The sequence below is a fragment of the Cyprinus carpio genome, chromosome A23, assembly GCF_018340385.1.
Source record: "Cyprinus carpio isolate SPL01 chromosome A23, ASM1834038v1, whole genome shotgun sequence".
Lineage (NCBI taxonomy): Eukaryota > Metazoa > Chordata > Actinopteri > Cypriniformes > Cyprinidae > Cyprinus > Cyprinus carpio.
The window spans coordinates 13,228,893-13,248,917 of NC_056594.1; the positions used below are offsets into that span (position 1 = coordinate 13,228,893).

Genomic DNA, 20,025 nt, shown 5'->3' on the forward strand with positions numbered 1-20,025 from the left:
GTGTATCTAATATTTTTTTTTTATAATAAAATATAGATTCATAAGACAATGCCATTCTCTTTAAGAGGCTTGGATGTTGTGGAAATCGCAGGAGTTGTGGTAATCATGGTAGTTGTGGTAGTTGTCAAGTCAAGTCACCTTTATTAATATAGCGCTTTAAACAAAAAAGATTGCAGCAAAGCAACTGAACAACATTAATTAGGAAAACAGTGTGTCAATAATGCAAAATGACAGTTAAAGGCAGTTCATCACTGAATTCAATGATGTCATCATGCAGCTCAGTTCAGTTTAAATCGTATCTGTCCAATAATTTGCAATCAAGTCAACGACATCACTGTAAATAAAGTGTCCCCAACTAAGCAAGCCAGAGGCGACAGCGGCAAGGAGCCAAAACTCCATCAGTGACAGAATGGAGAAAAAGCCTTGGGGGAACCAGGCTCAGTCAGGGGGCCAGTTCTCCTCTGACCAGATGAAACCAGCAGTTCATTTCCAGTTGTGGGAGTTGTGGTAGTCGTGGGAGTTGTGGTAGTCGTGGTAGTTGTGGGAGTTGTGGTAGTCGTGGTAGTTGTGGGAGTTGTGGGAGTTGTGGTAGTCGTGGGAGGTGTAGGTAGGGCTGAGAATCAACATATGCTTTGGGTTAGGAAACTATAAAAATATGAGTACAAGAAGTCCAGATAATCCCAGAAATAGTTACACTCTTAAATGGGTCATGAACTGAATTTTTTTTATCATTTTGTACTGTTCTCTGAGGTCCACATATAATGTTAACAAGATTTTTACATAATTTTTTTTTTTTTTAAATCATAATTTGGCAGTAATAGGCTATTTTCTGTCCTGTTTTGACCTCCCTCATTGGCATGCTCTGTTTGAATAGACGTGGCAGATTGTAGACTCGGAAGTAAACACTGACTGCTATGATTGGCTAACAGTTGTGTATGTTTGTCAGCCTACATCCTTCATAGATAGACGGTGCTGTGATTTAGGTTAAAAATGCATAAATACTCAGTCAGTACATATCAAACAATCTGTAATAACAGACAAAGCAATAGTGTTACACACACACTCACACTTGTGTGGTGCAACATTACTGTCGAATCCAATATAAAATCGCACAGCATCGTCTTTTAAAACGACTTCAGCCTTTTTACAGAAAATCTGGCATTGAATTGTGCGTTGTTTGTAAACGAACTTCGCAGAGAAACTATAGCTCACTAAGTTTTACTAAATACTATTTAAATACTACTGAATAAAATTATTTTAGTTATTATACATATTATTACTTATTTCCATCTTCTGAACTACTAATGTGATGGTTTTAGCTTACCAAAAAAAAGGAAAGAAAAAATTTTATGAGGATCTTAAGTATTTTATTAAAGGTTCCATCCTCAGAACCATAACAATGAAGGTGTTTTGACGCTCCTATAAGATTAATTCCTTTGTTACATCTATAGGAGACTGCTTCTAAATAATTGTAACTTTCCAAAGACTCATCTACAAGTTGCCCATTTTCTATGGCTGGAGGTGCTGAACATTTCACCGCTAAAGAGAAAAATATATCCAGGTGAATAGGTATTTGTTTCCAGGAGAAAAAAAAAAAGTCTTTTAATAAAAAAACGGGAATGGTTTTGTGCTCTTCAATATTATATTTAATTCAAATGTAAGAACTAACATACGTTCACAGAGAGGATCTCGGCCATCCCATCCCTGATCTCGGCATGTTCTTGTTGTTTCCTTACCCGCTAACATGTATCTGAAAGCAATGATTCTCCTCTTACCAAATACTCAACAAACACAGCAAACAATCTAAATTACACATGTTTTAAAACAGACTTAAAACAGCATATATATATATAAAATGAACTTAATTGTTTCACTTACCCTTTGTCACAAACTGGTTTAGCCGTGTCGCCAAATAAATTCCCAGTCATGTCATATCTCCCATGAAGGAAATCTGCAAGACTTCCACAGGATTTTCCTGTAATGTATTAAAGATATTGACTGATTTAGAATTGGTGCTCTTCAAATACTGTCAAAAATGATGAATAATAATCTTTAGTGTTGCTTTATTAAATGATACGCCTCTGGAAATTTTGAGTCAAGAGATGGTTTGCTGATAAAATGACATTTTTTGATGCAAAAGAAGGCTGTGTACATTCCGCTGTGGAAATAAACAATATATGAATAAAAAATATAATCATAACAATTGGTAAAAAAAAAAAAATAAAAAATCTGACGCCGTACTTTTTTTTGGATCATCACCATTATTATTATTATAAGTATAACTTCTTCATTCTATTCTTATATTTGGTAAAAAAAAAAAAATAAAAAAAAGTAAATTAGTATGATTTACTCACTCGAGTAAGACATGCAGTTAAAATTAAATTACAATGCTTGAATGGGATCAGCTAATTAAAGTTTATTAACAGTTTATTAACAGTTATTAACCTTAAGTGGCTTAATATGGGTTTGATTTTCTAGTGAGATCTGGCAACCCTGTTTATGTGTCATGAATTACCGTATCCCATGCTTCTTTTTTACCTGTGCCCGTTTACGTTAGTGGATACACTTTTAAATAGCACTTTTTTTTTGGCTTCCACCTCCGACAGCAAAACCTCACGCTCATTATCGGTAAAGTTCTTTTTCTTTGTCTTTTTTGTTTTTGGTGCCATAATTGTCTTTCTCTGGATGAGTGCTGCTTTGCGGAAAGCCCTTATGGAGCTGGTTTGGGCGTGTATTATGCTAATTACTAACCTCGTGCATGGGGGCGCTTATTTAGAAGACTCCAAATTCACTAACAGAAGAATGAGTTAAACAAGCTCATGTCCGTACGCACGTGTTGTGAATACGCAATTATTAGTGAATGAGACCCATTGTGCTTAAATAAAAGGACACAAACAGGATGCCACTTTCTCAAGAGCGCATAACAAAAATGAAATGAAAGTCTACATATAGGCTGCTACTTGATGCAGTTTTTTTTCTTTCGTTTTATTAATTTGTTAATTATTTATAAAAAATATATTTCACATATAGGCCTATTTATTTATTTTATATATAGCTTTATGGTTTTCTTTGTTCACAGAAGCTCTGCGTGTGATGTGATCATGTGAATCCTCACATTCTGTTGTTTATGCTGCTTTTTGTGTGTATAAAAATAATTGAACTGAACTGGTTATCTGGTAACCCAAACTGTGGTACAAATAGTATGATATATTTTAGGCTCACATAGTGTACATAATTGTTTGGGGAATAAAAAGAAGATAATTTTGATACCAAGGACAACATATGTCGAAGATCTTAAAGCAGAGATCCACTCATATACCTGAATATAAGCATTGAGAGTCTAACTAATACAAATAAAGAATTGTAACTAGGCTACTACAATAGTGAAACATACAAACAATACATGCATATACCAGATACATTTGTAACTGATTAATTATAGTCTAAATGAATAAAAGTGTGTGTGTTGTGTATTGTGAGAATGTGAGTTGGCTGCTCAGCCAGGCCCCTTTGGTGTCTGGCATCGAGGGTTATCTAGTTATCTTGGAATGTGTTTGAAGTCAGATGGGGAGACCTGTTCAGTATCTTTCAGATAATGGGGGTAAACATTGCCATTAAGCACTCATATAAATGTATACCATGGGGCCAGATTCTGTAATTTATATGCAAATGTCAAAAGGCTAAAGGAATCCCTACAACATAAAGCCCAAATGATTGTACATGATCCTAAGCAGATGCTACATACATAGAAGGCAGTGGTTCCCAAACTTTTTCTGCCAGGCCACCCTTTTGTAGAGAAAAATAATTTCAAGCCCCCACCCATTTTTTTTTTTTTTTTTGGAAAGTCTCTTCTCACCAAGGCTTCATTTATTTATTAAAAATACAGTTAACACTGCAATATTGTGAAATAGTGTCAATTTAAAATATCTATTTGAATGTTTTAACATATAGGCTACTGTATTCCTATTTTCAAAGCTGAATTTTCAGCATCATTACTTCAGTCTTCAGTGTCATATGATCCTTCAGAAAACATTCTAATATGCTGGTTTGCAGGGCAGTAACCAATTTTGATTATTTTAATGCTGAAAACAGTAGTGCTGTCCAAAATTTTTGAAGAAACTATTTTTTCACTATTCTCTTATAAATATATGAAATGGTACTTTGAAACGGCATTACGTCACGAAAGTGTGGACTCAGAGGAAGACCGCGAGGGTTTAGGGTGCCATTTGGGACAGGGCCTCTGATTCTTCAATCGCGCCATCTAGTGGTCTGTTTTTGATACTACCACAAATGCTACAACTGATAACATAGCGCTCATGCTCAAATCTTAGCAAACATTAGAAACTATGAAATATCCATGTATAAATTTAACATGTTTATAAATCCACCCAGATTATGTGATTTAATTATGCGTGGTTTCAGCTGTTCCTACCTATTTTTTAAAAAAATGTAAAATCATAATAAAATTTAGTATGTTATGGGAATGTTACTGGCAAATCATGATTTGGTCGTGAAACATTTGAACACAGACTTCACGCACAAATCTGGCCTATATATGGTTAGTGAATGTGCTGTGAAAAGTGTAATACAAATTAATTGAGTTATACCAACTAACTTTGCGACTAGGGTATTATATCAGATTATTTCTACATATATTAGCGCTTTTATGAATTTAGAGCATATGCATAGCCACTTTAATTCCCAAAAGATTTGAGTTATTATTATTATTATTATTTTTTTTGAAAGTGTTGTGATTTTTGTAATCCCATCCCTGAATCAAAAAAATTATTATATTCGTTTGGTGGCTAAAAATTTCCAGCCCTATACTGAAGACCATCATTTTCTTTCAATCGTTAATAAATATCTGAACATCACTACAAAAAGTTTCTGAGCTCTCTCCCTTTTGAATCTTAATGTTTTTTAACTCTTTAAAGCAGGGCCATTATGAGAACATTAATGTGTATCTAATTTTTTTTTTATAATAAAATATAGATTCATAAGACAATACCATTCCCTTTAGGAGGCTTGGATATTGTGGAAATCGCAGGAGTTGTGGGAGTTGTGGTAGTCGTGGGAGGTGTAGGTAGGGCTGAGAATTAACATATGCACTGGGTTAGGAAACTATAAAAATGTGAGTACAAGAAGTCCAGATAATCCCAGAAACAGTCACACTCTTAAATTGGTCATGAACGGAATTTTTGTATCATTTTGTACTGTTCTCTGAGGTCAACTTATAATGTTATCAAGATTTTTACATAAAAACATCATAATTTAGCAGTAATAGGCTATTTTCTGTCCTGTTTTGATCCCCTTCACAGAACGCTGTGTTTGAATAGACGTGGCAGACTGTAGACTCTGAAGTAAACACTGACTGCTATGATTGGCTAACAGTTGTGTATGTTTGTCAACCAACATCATTCATAGATGGATGGTGCTGTGATTTAGGTTAAAAATGCATAAATACTCAGTCAGTACATATCAAACAATCTGTAATAACAGACAAAGCAATAGTGTTACACACACACTCACACTTGTGTGGTGCAACATTACTGTCGAATCCAATATAGTCACACAGCATCGTCTTTTAATTTCAGCCTTTCAGAAAATCTGGCATTGAATTGTGCGTTGTTTGTAAACGACTTCGCAGAGAATACTATTTTACTAAATACTATTTAAATACTACTGAATATTATTTTAGTATATCCATTATTACTTATTTCCATCTTCTGAACTACTAATGTGATGGTTAGCTAGACTCACTATAGCTCACTAAGTCTTCCTCAACAAACAACACAGTAAGTACAGTATATGACAACTTTCATTCTGGGTGAACTGTTCCTTTACAAAAAGCAGTCATACATTAATAAAATAAATAATTTCAGTCTTACCAATGCATTGTGGTGGTTCAGGGCTCCATCCATTTTCTCTACACTCAATAATAGCATCTCCTTCCAGTCTATAGCCATCTCCACATTTGTATTTTATAAAGTTACCCAGTTTGTAGGGGGGTGCTTTTCCATCGATTCTTTTTGCATTAGGAATTTTAAGTGTTGGACACCCATCTGGGGAAAAAAAGGAAAGAAAAAATGTTTATGTAAAGGAACAGTATTAATCATTAAGTATTTTATTTATTAAAAGGCAGATTTTTTTTCTTCATCTCATGACTGGCATTTTAACCATAACTTACCAGAACATTTTGGTGGATCTGGTTTAAAGGTTCCATCCTCAGAACAACGAAGTGTTGACTTTCCTATAAGATTAATTCCTTTGTTACATCTATAGGAGACTTCTTCTAAATAATCGTAACTTTCCAAAGACTCATCTACAAGTTGCCCATTTTCTATGGCTGGAGGTGCTGAACATTTCACCGCTAAAGAGAAAAATATATCCAGGTGAATAGGTATTTGTTTCCAGGACAAAATTATTTTTTTTAATACAAATCGGGAATGGTTTTGTGCTCTTCAATATTATATTTAATTCAAATGTAAGAACTAACATACGTTCACAGAGAGGATCTCGGCCATCCCATCCCTGATCTCGGCATGTTCTTGTTGTTTCCTTACCCGCTAACATGTATCTGAAAGCAATGATTCTCCTCTTACCAAATACTCAACAAACACAGCAAACAATCTAAATTACACATGTTTTAAAACAGACTTAAAACAGCATATATATATGTAAAATGAACTTAATAGTTTCACTTACCCTTGGTTACAAACTGGTTTAGCCGTGTCGCCAAATAAATTCCCAGTCATGTCATATCTCCCATCAAAGAAATCTGCAAGACTTCCACAGGATTTTCCTGTAATGTATTCAAGATATTGACTGATTTAGAATTGGTGCTCTTTAAATACTGTCAAAAATTATGAATAATAATCTTTAGTGTTGCTTTATTACAAAAATGACTTCTTGACCTATACCATACATCCTTTCACATATCTAAATTAGACCTTTTAAAATACAACTTTCAAATGCATTTTAAAGGGCTTTACAAATGTATGTAACTTAATATTTAATGATAGTACATACTTGTGCAACTGAGTTCCAGACTTGTCCACTGGTTTCCCTCACAGGTAACTGATCTAGATGCTTTTCGGTCAACTGGCTTGTGTCCAATCACACACTCAAATGTTACAGTGGATCCATTTGGGAAATTTTGAGTCAAGAGATGGTTTGCTGATAAAACGACATTTTTTGATGCAAAAGAAGGCTGTGTACATTCCGCTGTGGAAATAAACAATATATGCATTACTGTAATCTGACGCCGTACTTTTTTTTGGATCATCACCATTAACAATAATAAAAATAAAACATAACCACTCCATACATATATTAAAAAAAAAAAAACAAAACAAAACAAAAAAACAAAAAGTAAATTAGTATGATTTACTCACTCGAGTAAGACATGCAGTTAAAATTAAATTACAATGCCTGAATGGGATCACTAATTAAAGTTTATTAACAGTTATTAACCTTAAGTGGCTTAATATGGGTTTGATTTTCTAGTGAAATCTGTTTATGTGTCATGAATATTTTGGTATTGCAGGAAGACAAAGATACTGTAAATGTTAAATCCATATATCTGATGAAGGTTAATTTTCTACACTAGCATTTAGATTATCTTAATGCTAACACACATACATCAAAAGCCACAAAGCTTTAAAAGGGTTAGTTCACTCAAATATGAAAATTCTGTCATTAATTACTCATTCTCGTGTCGTTTTGAACCTATAAGACCTTCGTTCATCTTCAGAACACAAATGAACACATAGCTGTCTGACCCTGCATAGACAGCAATGCAACTGAAATGTTCTCAAGTCCAGAAACGTAGCAAGGAGATCTGTGAATTAATCCATGTGACATCAGTGGTTCATCTTCAATTATAAGAAGCAACGAGAATACTTTTTGTGCGCAGAAGAAAAACGGAAAAAATAACGGCTTTATTCAACAATTTGTCTCCCACGCATCACCCTGGTGCCATTTTGGAGATATCTCAGCTGTGTCACGCCGATATGCTGTTTCAAAGTGATTAAAGATTGGCAAGTTAAGTGGAACAATGGGGAAAAGGGTAGATTCCTTTATAGTTTAATAAACAAAGTAAGTCATAATATAAGGTGTATAGGTAAGTCAAGGAAATAAGAGGTTATCTTTAACAGAATATAGGGCACTCAAATTTAAATAGCACTCTTAAAATAATAAGGAAACATCCAAATGGGTTATGTGAACAATGTCATGTTGAAGAAACAATACCTCATGTATTTCTTGAATGTAGTAAGTATGAATGAGAAAGAGGACACAAAAAAATGGAATTCAGGATCTTAATTTTAAGGTTTTAATAAAATGGACAAGTGAAATAAATAATAAAGTATTCTTTGATTTTATAAGAGAGATGGGGTTGTTATATAGAATTTAAAACTCTGTTCCACACTCCGGAGCAGAAGGTGGCGGTAATGCACCTATTTGTGTTGGTGCCAGCCGCCGTTAAAAACCAAGAAGAAGAAGATACGCTGTTTCCGTTCGACGAACGTAGGAAACAGTTCTGGCGTGATGATTTTTTATTTTTTTTTATTGCTTGAAAAACATAAAAAAAATACCAAATAAACAACAGAAGAAAGAATTTTTAATTCAAAGAAGTCCAAATAGCAGCATATCAAAAAATACATAGATATACAAAATAAGCACAATAGGAAAAGTAAGAAAGAAAGAACAAGAAAATAATAAATAAATAAATAAATAAATAAATAAATAAATAAATACAGAAAAAAAATGCTACAACAAGGGGCTTAATCATCAAAAAATACATTAAAAAGACTACATAGTTTAAGAGCTTTTTTGTGACGCATGAGCTTTAGGGATTTGAAGAAGACCATTAAATCTTGCTGGAAAAATAATAAAGTGGAGGGGTTATTAAAGAAAATACATTTATGAATGAAGTAATTGGCCAAAAACACAATATTATTAATCAAACATTCAACATCACAATTTCGACAAAAGGACAAATATTTTACAGTTTTAAAATCAAAGTCAGGTATTACATACTTCAAACTTAACCAAGCAGAGAGGTCATCCCAGAATTTTTTTTGAGAATTTGCATAAATAAAACAAATGTTCCAATGGCTCTATGTCTGCTTCACAAAAGGTGCATTCATTACATCAAAATTAAACCCGTGTCTGAGGAACTCATTACAGGGATAAATATCGTAAGTAATTTTAAACTGAACTTCTTTTGCCTTTGGTAGAAGGGGAAAAGAGAGAAATCTTGTTCTAATTTGAACCACTTCATCTTCAGGAATATCGAAAACAAGGAGTCTCTTCTTTACTTTAGAAGGGAAAATCTGTGTATTTACAAATGTTCTTAAAACCTTATTATTACAGCTTTGCTCTGTAAAATTAATACCAGAGATAATTAGATTACCTAATCTTGGTACCACCGGTAAATAACACAATGCACCTTTAATTAGCTAAATCAAACCAGCAGGAACAGCTTTCAACAAAGACACATATAATTCCTGAGTATAAATAATATTATATTTTTCACAAAAATCACCATAATCAAGAAAATTTCCATCCCCATCCATAATGTGTACAATGGACCAGACACCTTTGTCCATCCAGTCCTGAAAAAACACAGATCTCCCTTTAATAAGAATACACTTATTATTCCATAAAGAACAACTATGTGGCGAAAAGTTGTGTTTGTATATTAATTTCCAATATAATAATACCTGACTATGAAAAGATGATAATTTACATTTTAATTTTAATGGCTCAAAATCACATCTTAAAAGGAAATCAATGCCCCCAAGAGAATCAAAGTTTTTAGAAGAAAAGCTAAACCAAACAGAATGTTTATTCCTAAGAAATGCTTGGAGCCACCTCAACTTAAGAGTACCATGCATAACATCAAAATCAATTACATTCAACCCTCCCTCTCTGATCGGCTTCACTGCATCTGATTTTCTTATAAAATGGTGCTTGTTTTTCCAAATACATTTATACTGAATTTGATTAATGTCTTTTATCCATCTATCAGATATACTCAAGAAAAAAAATGCTGGGTAAATAAACCTGGAAAGTTCTTCTGACTTTTGTATGAGAATTCTGCCAAATATAGAGATATCCCTTTGAACCCACATATTCAAAATATTTTGACTTTTTTTCATATTATCAATCAAATTACTTCTTATTTCTCTAATTTTAGGGTCTTTAGTAATAACAATTCCTAAATATTTTACCTCATTTTTTAATGGAATATTGAACAAGTGAGATTCAGCAAGTGCCATCAGCTCACACTTTTTTAAATTCAATTGCAGACCAGAAGCTTTTGAAAAATGAGACACCAGATTAATGGCTACTGGAATCTGCTCTGCATCACTAAGAAACAGGGTGGTATCGTCTGCTAGTTGACTTATCAATAACTGACTCCCTAAAACATTCAAAGGCCTGACATCTTTAATATTTTTCATATAAATTGCTAACAGTTCAGCTACTAAAATAAATAAATACAGACTTGTCGGATCCCCTTGTCTAATACCTCTATTAATGTAAAACCTCTTAGAAGTCCCAAATGTTAATGATACTGAACTATTTATGTCTTTGTACAACATCTCTATTAATTTAACAAATTTATGACCAAAACCAAAAAACTTTAATGTATCTAAAATGAATTTATGTTCTACAGTATCGAATGCCTTATAGAAATCAAGAAACAAAAGAAATCCATCATCGTTAATTAAATGTCCATAGTCAATTAAATCTAAGACAAGTCTAATATTGTTGTGTATTAACCTTCCTTCAATAAAACCAGACTGAATTTCACTTATAACTTGACTCAATCTAAATTTTAACCTATTAGCAATTGCAGAAGTAAGAATTTTATAATCAACATTAAGTAGGGTAATCGGTCTCAGATTCTCAATAATTCTTTTATCTTTGTTTGACTTTGGAATGAAAATGATTAACCCCTGTCTCATAGCTGAAAGTAAAGAATTAGAATCAAAACACTCCTTTAAAGCTTTAAATAATCCTCCCAGAAGAATTTATAAAAATTAGAAGTCAAACCATCCTGACCAGGAGATTTACCCAAACACATTTTTTTAATAGCAGATTCCAGCTCCTCTAACCTCAGGTCTCCATCACACAAGTCTTTAAATTCAATATCAATCTGTGGGATAAAATCTTTTACCTTTTCAAGAAATTCCTTAGCATTATTCTCAGAGTATGATGAAGAGTAAATATTACTATAAAATGAGTATATCTCCTCGGATATTCATTTTGGATCTGTGATTACCTCATCATTAATAATTAAACTACGAACTGCATTACTTTCTTGTCTCCTCTTTTCTAACCAACAAAAATAAGCTGTATTCTCACTCCTTCTTCCATCCATTTTGCACGAGATCTTACAAAAGCTCCTTGTGCTTTTCTTAGATACATACTGTTTAATTTAGCTTGAAGAGAGAGTAACTTTTCAACATCTTGAATCATTTCATGTATATTACAACATGCATTCATTTCGTGAATTAACATCAACTCCCTTTGCTTCAGATCTCTGCTTTTTTGTTTAGCAACCCAAATTGAGATTTCCCTAGTTTTAAATTGAACAATGAACAAAAAGATAAACAAGATTTTAGTAAGAACATACTCCTCTGGAACTCACAGTGAACTAACCATAAATTGTTCATTCTCATAAAATGAAAATGTCACTGATCAGTCATAAAAGAGATCTGAAGAATAAACTTGCAACACAAAAAGAGCTTCTCAGAAATAAACATTTCCCTTTTTTCATTTTCATCATCACTGAAAAATTTGCTTTCCCTCAATGAAAGCAAAAGGACCCACACATTAATGCGTGGCCTCTCTGTCCTCTTTGTTTAAGACCTCAGCAAAATGACAGCCTGCCTCCTTGCACACGGTTGATCCCTTGGACAGAGCCCAGATTTGCTCTCTGTAGATTCTCTTTGAAAACTGCAAGATGATCTGACGAGTGCGATTTCCTTCTCTTCTACAAATTCAATGGACCGTGTCAACCGCTTCTTCCGTTTCCCAGGACACACCAGGAGCAATCTTGGAAAGCAAGGCTATCACCTCCTCTCTAATGTTCTCGTTGTGTTTCTCTGGCAGTCCTTTTATGCGTAAATTCCACCGTCTTTTGTAGTGGTCCTACCCTAGATCTCAGCTCTTTATTCTCTTTTTTTGAGATTAGAATGTTCCAACTCCATTTCAACTGCCTTCTGTTTGTGAACTTTCATCTCTGCCTTGACTTCGGAGATGATGCTACAGTTCTCTTCCATTTTTCTTGTCAGCTCCTCCAACTTCTCTTCCTGCTTGTCAAATCTTTTATTTGGGGAAGTTGTGGCCTAGTGGTTAGAGAGTTTGTCTCCAAACCCTAGGGTTGTGGGTTCGAGTCTTTGGCTGGCAATACCACGACTGAGGTGCTCTGAGCAAGGTACCGAACCCCCAACTGCTCCCCGGGCGCAGCAGCATAAATGGCTGCCCACTTCTCTGGGTGTGTGTTCACGGTGTGTGTGTGTTCACTGCTGTGTGTGTGCACTTTGGATGGATTAAATGCAGAGCATGAATTCTGAGTATGGGTCACCATACTTGGCTGTATGTCACGTCACTGTCACTTTACAGAGGGAGTAAATAGCCTCGAGGATATCCGCATTAGAAATGTCTTCCTTTTAATCAGGACGCACTTTCTTCATAATATGCACTTTGCTGGGAGTAACAGGTAGATTCTCAGCGCTACAAAGAGACGGTTATTAGCTTCAACACACACTTCCATCGTGTTAGCATAATCATGATCAATTCTGTTACTGATCACGACCTTATCTTCAGCTTTTCTTCCTCTACCTGCCATCTTTAGATGATGAAAATCAAGTTCATTAAATAACAATTAGGGAAAAGTCTAATAAGTCGAAAATAACCTTTGAGACTCGGCTAGCTGTAACATAATGCTGCTACCTAGTATGCCATCTTGGCCCCCTCTGTTCATAATCGGCACCAGGGTGATGCAGAGGAGACAAATTGTTGAATAAAGTCGTTATTTTTTTTCTTTTGTGCACAAAAAGTATTCTCGTAGCATCGTATAATTGCGGATGAACCACTGATGGATTAATTCACAGATCTCCTTACTACGTTTCTGGACTTGGGAACATTTCAGTTGCATTGCTGTCTATGCAGGGTCAGACAGCTCCAGATTCCATTGAAAATAATCTTAATTTGTGTTCCAAAAATGATCGAAGGTCTTATTGGTTTGAAACGACAGGAGGGTGAGTAATTAATGACAGAATTTTCATATTTGGGTGAACTAACCCTTTAAGTGTCATAGTAATCGTAGTTAAAATTCATTAAAGATAGATAGATAGATAGACAGACACTCACCTTGGACATGGTCACAGATCATAAGATAAGCAAGGAGATACACACTGGGACACAACACCTTACAGCCCATCTTGCACCTTGTTCCTGTGGCTCAGTGGTAGAGCATTGAATTAGTAGTGCAAAAGGTTGTGGGTTCCATTCCCAGGGAACACGTTAGGTCAAAAAATGTTAGCCTGAATTAACTGTAAGTTGCTTTAGATAAAAGCATCTGCTAATTGCATAAATGTAAATGTTTAACTAATAAATATAAAGACATCTTAGCGTAAGGAAATGCGCTTTTAAAATGTGTAATTTTTTTAAATAATTAAACATCAACACATTCAGTACAACAACAACAAATATACGAGAGATTCACATGAGAAAAGCCTGTTAGCCGCGAGCATAACAATCAAGATGGGGTTTAAATTAACATGCCATATTATTAGACAACTTACACATGTTTTGAATGAATGCAAAATAATAGGCTTAGTTAATCAACCAAGCTTCATTTAATTTTCTTATAAGGCTAACGTTATTCGTTACACCAAAATAACGTGATAACTGATACGCAGCGCACAGGAAGGGCATAAATGCCATTACCGATATGAAGTTGGTTTGACGTTTGACATTTTGTCAGAGATTCAGCCTCGGAAATCTTCAATAATTCTTTAACGATTTAGCACAATGACATATAAGATACTGCGTTGTAATTGTTTTCAAATGTAGAAGAGAACACACATTGTGTTTTATTGGTTTTAATCTGCCTTAAGGAATTATAACTAATAGACCTTATAATGTAAAAGTGCAGGAAAGGGACTGTCTGCAAAGTGCAAAACGAAGAGAAAAAAAGCACAATTATTCCATCTAAATGCTTCACTTGTGAAATGTATAAATAATAAATCTCAAATCAAATGGCTGTGTCTTATTATTTGTTCATAAAAGAACATTTAGCTGTTGGTTTTATTAAAAGAACTGTAGCACAACAAAAGTTATTGAAATGTACCGACTGAGAAAAAGCTTGCAAAGCATTACAAAGATTGTGCAGTTTACCGCCCCCTAGAGGAAGATATTGAACTAGTTTTGACCAAGTTTGACATTCAGAAGTTTAAATAAATTAATTTAGAATGCATACAGTTTGATATGTAAATTTAAATGGGTGTGTCTTGTTACTTGTACAAAGAACAATACTTACAGCCATCTTTTACTATCATATGTAAATCAGGATGTATATTGAATTAAATTTTAATCCGTTAACACACTTATTTTTAAAAAATACAGTATTCCATCTCAACTTCTAAGGGCGTGTCTTGTTACTGGTTTCTAGAAGAACATTTTGATGGTGGTTTTAGCCACAGAACTATAATAGAACACACACTATTGAAAATGAAACCAATATATCATTTAGTTTCAAATAAATACAATCTTCTATCTCAGCTACAAAGGCTGTGTCTTGTTACAGATTTCTTATCGAACATTTTGCAGTAGTTTTCATTGTCAAAAGTGATGCAGAAGTCACGCTATTGACTTTAAAAAATCAATAGCGTGAAGCCGTCCAAAGAGTCTCCAGTGTTACTGCCCCCTAGAGGAAAGTGCTGCAGTTGTTTTGACTGAGTTTGACATTCAAACGTATACAGTACATTAATTTCAAATCAATAAAGTCTTTTATCTCAATTTTAAAAAAGTGTGTCTTGTTGCCTGGGCCTAAAAGAACATTTCCGTGCAGGTTTTACTCTCATTTGTAATTCAGGATACATGCTATTGAACTAAATTCAAATCTGTTAATAAATTCATGTAAAATGCATGCAGTGTTCTTTCTCAAATCTGAAGGGTGTGTCTTGTTAGTGGTTCCTGGCAGAACATTTTGATGGTGGTTTTAGCCACAGAACTAAAATAGAACACACACTATTAAAAATGAAACCAATACATCATTTAGTTTCAAATAAAGATTTCCGTCTGACAGCAGGCAGTGCTCCACACAGAGATCTGATCTGATCATCATCAGTCTGTCTGGAATGATATACAAACTGAGAGAGAATAAATCCAGAAGAACTGTGACAACGAGATGCTTCAAGAAACCTACTGTTTAATTCAATAGCATGTGTCCTGATTTACATATGAGTGTAAAACCTAAATTGAAATGTTCACTTAGAAATCAGAAACAAGACACACCTTTTGAAGCTGAAATAGAAGACTTTATTGATTTAAAAATAATTTATAACTTGAATGTCATACTCGTTCAGAACAACTGCAGCACATTCCTCTAGGGGGCAGTAATACTTGAGACTCTATGGAAGGCTGCGCAAGAGATTTTTGGATGTCAATAGCATGACTTCGGAATCACTTTTGACAATGAAAACTGCTGCAAAATATCATTTATTAAATCTGTAACAAGACACAGCCTTTGTAGCTTAGATAGAAGATTGTATTTATTTGAAATTAATTGATGTATTTGTTTAATTTTCAATAGTGTGTGTTCTATTTTAGTTCTGTGGCTAAAACCACCATCAAAATGTTCTTCTAGAAACCACTAACAAGACACAAACTTCAGATCTGAGAAAGAACACTGCATGCATTTATCATTAATTTATTAATAGATTTTAATTTAGTTCAATAGCATGTATACTGAATTACAAATGAGAGTAAAAGCTGCATGAAAATGCTCTTTTAGGCCCAGGTAACAAGACACACCCTTTGAAGATGAGATGGAAAACTGTATACATTTGAAATGAATTTATTAAAATATTTTGAATGTCAAACTCAGTCAAAACACCTGCAGTATCTTCCTCTAGGTGGCAGTAAAACTGGAGACTCTATGGAAGGCTTTGCAAGCTTTTATTGAACGTTAATATCATAACTTCTCCATCGCTTTTGACAATGAAAACTATTGGAAAATGTTTGTCTAGGAATCTCTAAGAATACACAGCCTATGGATTTGAGAAAGAAAGCTGCATTCAATTTAAATGAATTTATTAACAGATTTGAATTTAATTCAATAACATGTATCCTGATTTATATATGACAGTAAAACTTGCATAGAAATGGTCTTCTAGGATAAAGTAACAAGACACCCTTTGAAGCTGAGATAGAAGACTGTATTGAATTTAAATGAATTTATTAAAATATTTTGAATGTCAAATTCACTCAAAACATCTTCCTCTAGGGGGCAGTAACACTGGAGACTCTTTGGACGGCTTCAAAATAGATTTTTGAAAGTCAAAAGTGTCACTTCTGCATCACTTTTGACAATGAAAACTACTGCAAAAGGTTCTAAACGAAATCCGTAACAAGACACAGCCTTTGAAGCTAAAATAGAAGACTGTATTTATTTTGAACTAAATGATGTATTGGTTTCATTTTCAATAGTGTGTGTTCTATTATAGTTCTGTGGCTAAAAACACCATCAAAATGTTTGTCTAATCTGTAACAAGACACACCATTTGAAGCTGTGTAATAAAACTGTGTGTGTTATAAATACATTTATTAAAATGAATATTTTCATATTCAAGTCAAAACAACTGCAAAACAACTCTTTGCCAGCATTGTCTTATTTGTTGAATTTCAATAGCATGTTTTCTGTTATAGTTCTGCGACTAGAACAAATATAAAAAATCTTATGAAAACAATAACAAGACACACACCATTAGGTTGATACAGGAGAGGGTATTATTTTAAATTAATTTCTTTATTGGTTTTAATTTCAATAGCGTGTACTTATTTGGTGTCATACTTCCGTTAATATAGGCCTAATGAAAAAAAAAAATTCTCACAAGGACCTGGAATTAGCCTACTGCATAACCATTGGATTATGAAATACTAATGTTTTTAATGTTGTTTTTCTTTTATTAATATATTTATTAATAGTAATAATATAATAACCACTATCACATATCTTGTTTACAGTATTTCTTATTTAAATTCAAGTGAACATTCAAGTGTTTGTCTTTATATCGTTCAAAGACCTTGGGTGCACAAATTGCTTGTTTTGTTAATTATAAAAAACATTCCGGTGGGGAAAATTATCGTTTTATCATTTTCATGTACTTTCTAGACGGTCCCTAGCTGGCCTAAACGCTAGCGCGCCGCTGCTAGATTCTTTATGTTTCGCAACAAATCGAGGAGAATTAAAACAATTAAACTGCGATGTGTGTTCAGTTCGTTCTATTCGTTCATTTTATAATGGCGAGGACCTTATGGTAGATATGCTACTCTAGGGACATTCTAAAACGCTTAACGTGAAAAACGCTTAACGTGGTTTAATGTAGGCTACTACTAATACAGTGATATTAACAGACCAAACTCACTAAACATGATACTAATAAAGTATATTATCCACATAAAATCAGATGATCCTGAATATGAATTGCAACGCGTTTAATAACACGTTAAGCCTTTTCCTTTCATAGAAAACCATCATAAGGCTTAATTTGTTTTTAAATGAGTTGCATTCATATTCAGGGATCAACTGATTTTTTGTACATAGTATACTTTATAAGTATGATGTTTAGTGAGTTTGATTTTTTTTTAATCATTGTCTTAGTAGGCTACATTAAGCCACGTTAAGCGTTTTCTTATAACGGTTTTCTATGGGAAAAGGCTAAACGTGTTATTAAACGCGTTGCATTCATATTCAGGGATTTTTTGAAGATAGAATACTTTATTAGTATAATGTTTAGTGATTTTGGTCTGTTAATATCACTGTATTAGTAGCCTACATTAAGCGTTTACAATGTCCCCTACTCGACACACAGAGAAGCGAAAATTAAATCGTTGTTTTAAGCAACCTTACCTTCGGGTGTTTTTAGAAGATTTCTCTTTTTTCTGTGCTGGATTCAGACTGACGTACACCAAGTCGAGATGAACTAAAAGGAAGTGGATGACTGCGGTCATGCCAGCCTCCACTTTGAAAAACACGCTCATTCTAGCCGCCACGTTGTTTTTTCGTGCACGCAGATACTAGGCTTTACGGTAATAGCGTGTAAAAGTCAGATCAAGGGAAAAGAGATCTCTGGCATTCCTTTATTGAGCAGTTTCTCTTTTATTCAATTAATAAATTGATTAATGAATACATACATACATACATGCATACATACATAAATACATTTAAAAATAATACAAATGTTTGAAAACGGACTGATAAAAATGAAAATTACTTCAAATGTTGAGTAATATTAAATGTAGAATTTTCAAAAAAACTGTCTGGTCAGAAATGACAAAATAAAACCCCTCCAAAACCTCATATTCTAGCTGCTCTGCCTGTGATTTTGGATAGCGCCACAGACCCGTTTCAATTTAGATTGACAGTGCATGTATGCGGCTCTTTCCCTGCTGAGACAGACGGAAATCCACATTCTGAATTACATCAATGACTGGCTCATTCTGGTCCAGTCAGAGGACGAGCTACTATTTCACAGATCCCTCCTCCTCAGCCACCTAGAATGCCTGGGACTAAGGGTCAATTTTGCCAAGAGCGCACTGTTCCCCAGCTAACGGATATCGTTCCTGGGAACAGTTTTAGACTCAGCCCAAATGATGGTGAAGGTCCCCTGACGCCAGAACGTGCACTGGCCATTCAGCAGCTTGTAGCCTCATTCAAAGTTGGAGCCTCTTGCCGTCTCAAGGCGTTTCAGAGTATGCTGGGCCTCATGGCCTCTGTGTCTCCGGTACTTCAGTTGGGCCTGCTCCACATGCGGCCCGTTCAGTACTGGCTGAAACCACAAGTTCCATCCTACACCTGGCATCTCGGACACTTTCGTTTCAAGGTGGACCGGGCCTGTGTAACAGCCCTGGACCTTTGGAAAGATCCTCGGTGGATGGAACGGGACGTGCCCCTTGGAATGGTCTACAGAAGGAAGGTGATCTTGACAGCCGCCCGCAACATAGGTTGAGGAGAGCTGTGTGGTGGCAAACCAGCTTTCTGCCACTAGTCGAAAGAGGAAGGTTGGCTTCACATCATCAGCCTGGAAATTCTGGCAGTGTGTCTGGGCCTTCGCACCTTTCTGCTAGACCTAAGGGGACATTACATTTTAGTACATTCGGAAAGCATGACAGTGGTGTCCTATATAAATTGCCAGAGCGGTCTTCTCAAAGTGCCTCTTCACACTGCTGGAGCGCCTGTTGGAATGGGCTCAGCTCAACTTGCGCTCACTGAGAGCAGCACATGTACTGGGCAGGTTGAACCATGGCCCATGGGAGTAAGAGCCCACTCAACCAGAGGCGTTGCCTCTTCCTGGGCCTGGTCTAGCGGTGTGTCCATTGCAAAAATTTGTGCGGCTTTTGTGACACTTTGGCGTAATGGAAACTTAATCTGAATTGAAATAAGTCTGTGGAAACAGGGAGTTTCCGTTTAAGAGCTATTCAAATTCACAGGCAGAACAGGTAGAATATGAGTTTTGGAGGGCTTTTATTATGTAATGCAAATTCAGACCATCCTAAAACTGGCTGAGGAACACCCTGGCATACTGGACTATTAATCTGAATTTAAATTAGTCTGTGTAAACAGGGAGTTTCCATTTTGGAGTAATTCAAAATCACAGGTAGAATATGAGGTTTTCGAGGGCTTTAATTATGTAATGCAAAATCAGATCGTGCTGAAACTGGCTGAGGATCACCCTGGCGTACTGGACTATTAATGTGATTTTAAATTAGTCTGTGTAAACAGGG

The 20,025-nt window shown here is 34.8% G+C and overlaps 1 protein-coding gene across 1 annotated transcript; it reads right to left on the reverse strand.

Annotated features, from left to right (window-relative positions):
• Window positions 1-361: 361 nt before the first annotated feature.
• LOC109092490 (membrane cofactor protein-like) lies at window positions 362-18,302 on the reverse strand. The gene is made up of 11 exons (XM_042713801.1): window positions 18,152-18,302; window positions 13,387-13,470; window positions 7,030-7,224; window positions 6,706-6,802; window positions 6,501-6,577; window positions 6,188-6,370; window positions 5,889-6,062; window positions 5,009-5,089; window positions 1,879-1,975; window positions 1,674-1,750; window positions 362-613 (listed from the first exon to the last, which is right to left on the reverse strand). The coding sequence occupies exons 2-11, from the start codon at window positions 13,454-13,456 to the stop codon at window positions 399-401; spliced, it is 1,266 nt and encodes a 421-aa protein (XP_042569735.1). The 5' UTR covers window positions 13,457-13,470; window positions 18,152-18,302; the 3' UTR covers window positions 362-398.
• Between the last annotated feature and the right edge of the window lie 1,723 nt (window positions 18,303-20,025).

Coding starts and splice junctions, on each gene's coding strand:
- LOC109092490 (XM_042713801.1), bottom strand. CDS start 13,456: ATGGGCTGTAAGGTGTTGTGTCCCAGTGTGTATCTCCTTGCTTATCTT. Junction 7,225..13,386: donor GATCTGTGACCATGTCCAAG/GTGAGTGTCTGT, acceptor TTATTTCCACAG/CGGAATGTACACAGCCTTCT. Junction 6,578..6,705: donor AAACCAGTTTGTAACCAAGG/GTAAGTGAAACT, acceptor CATTGCTTTCAG/ATACATGTTAGCGGGTAAGG.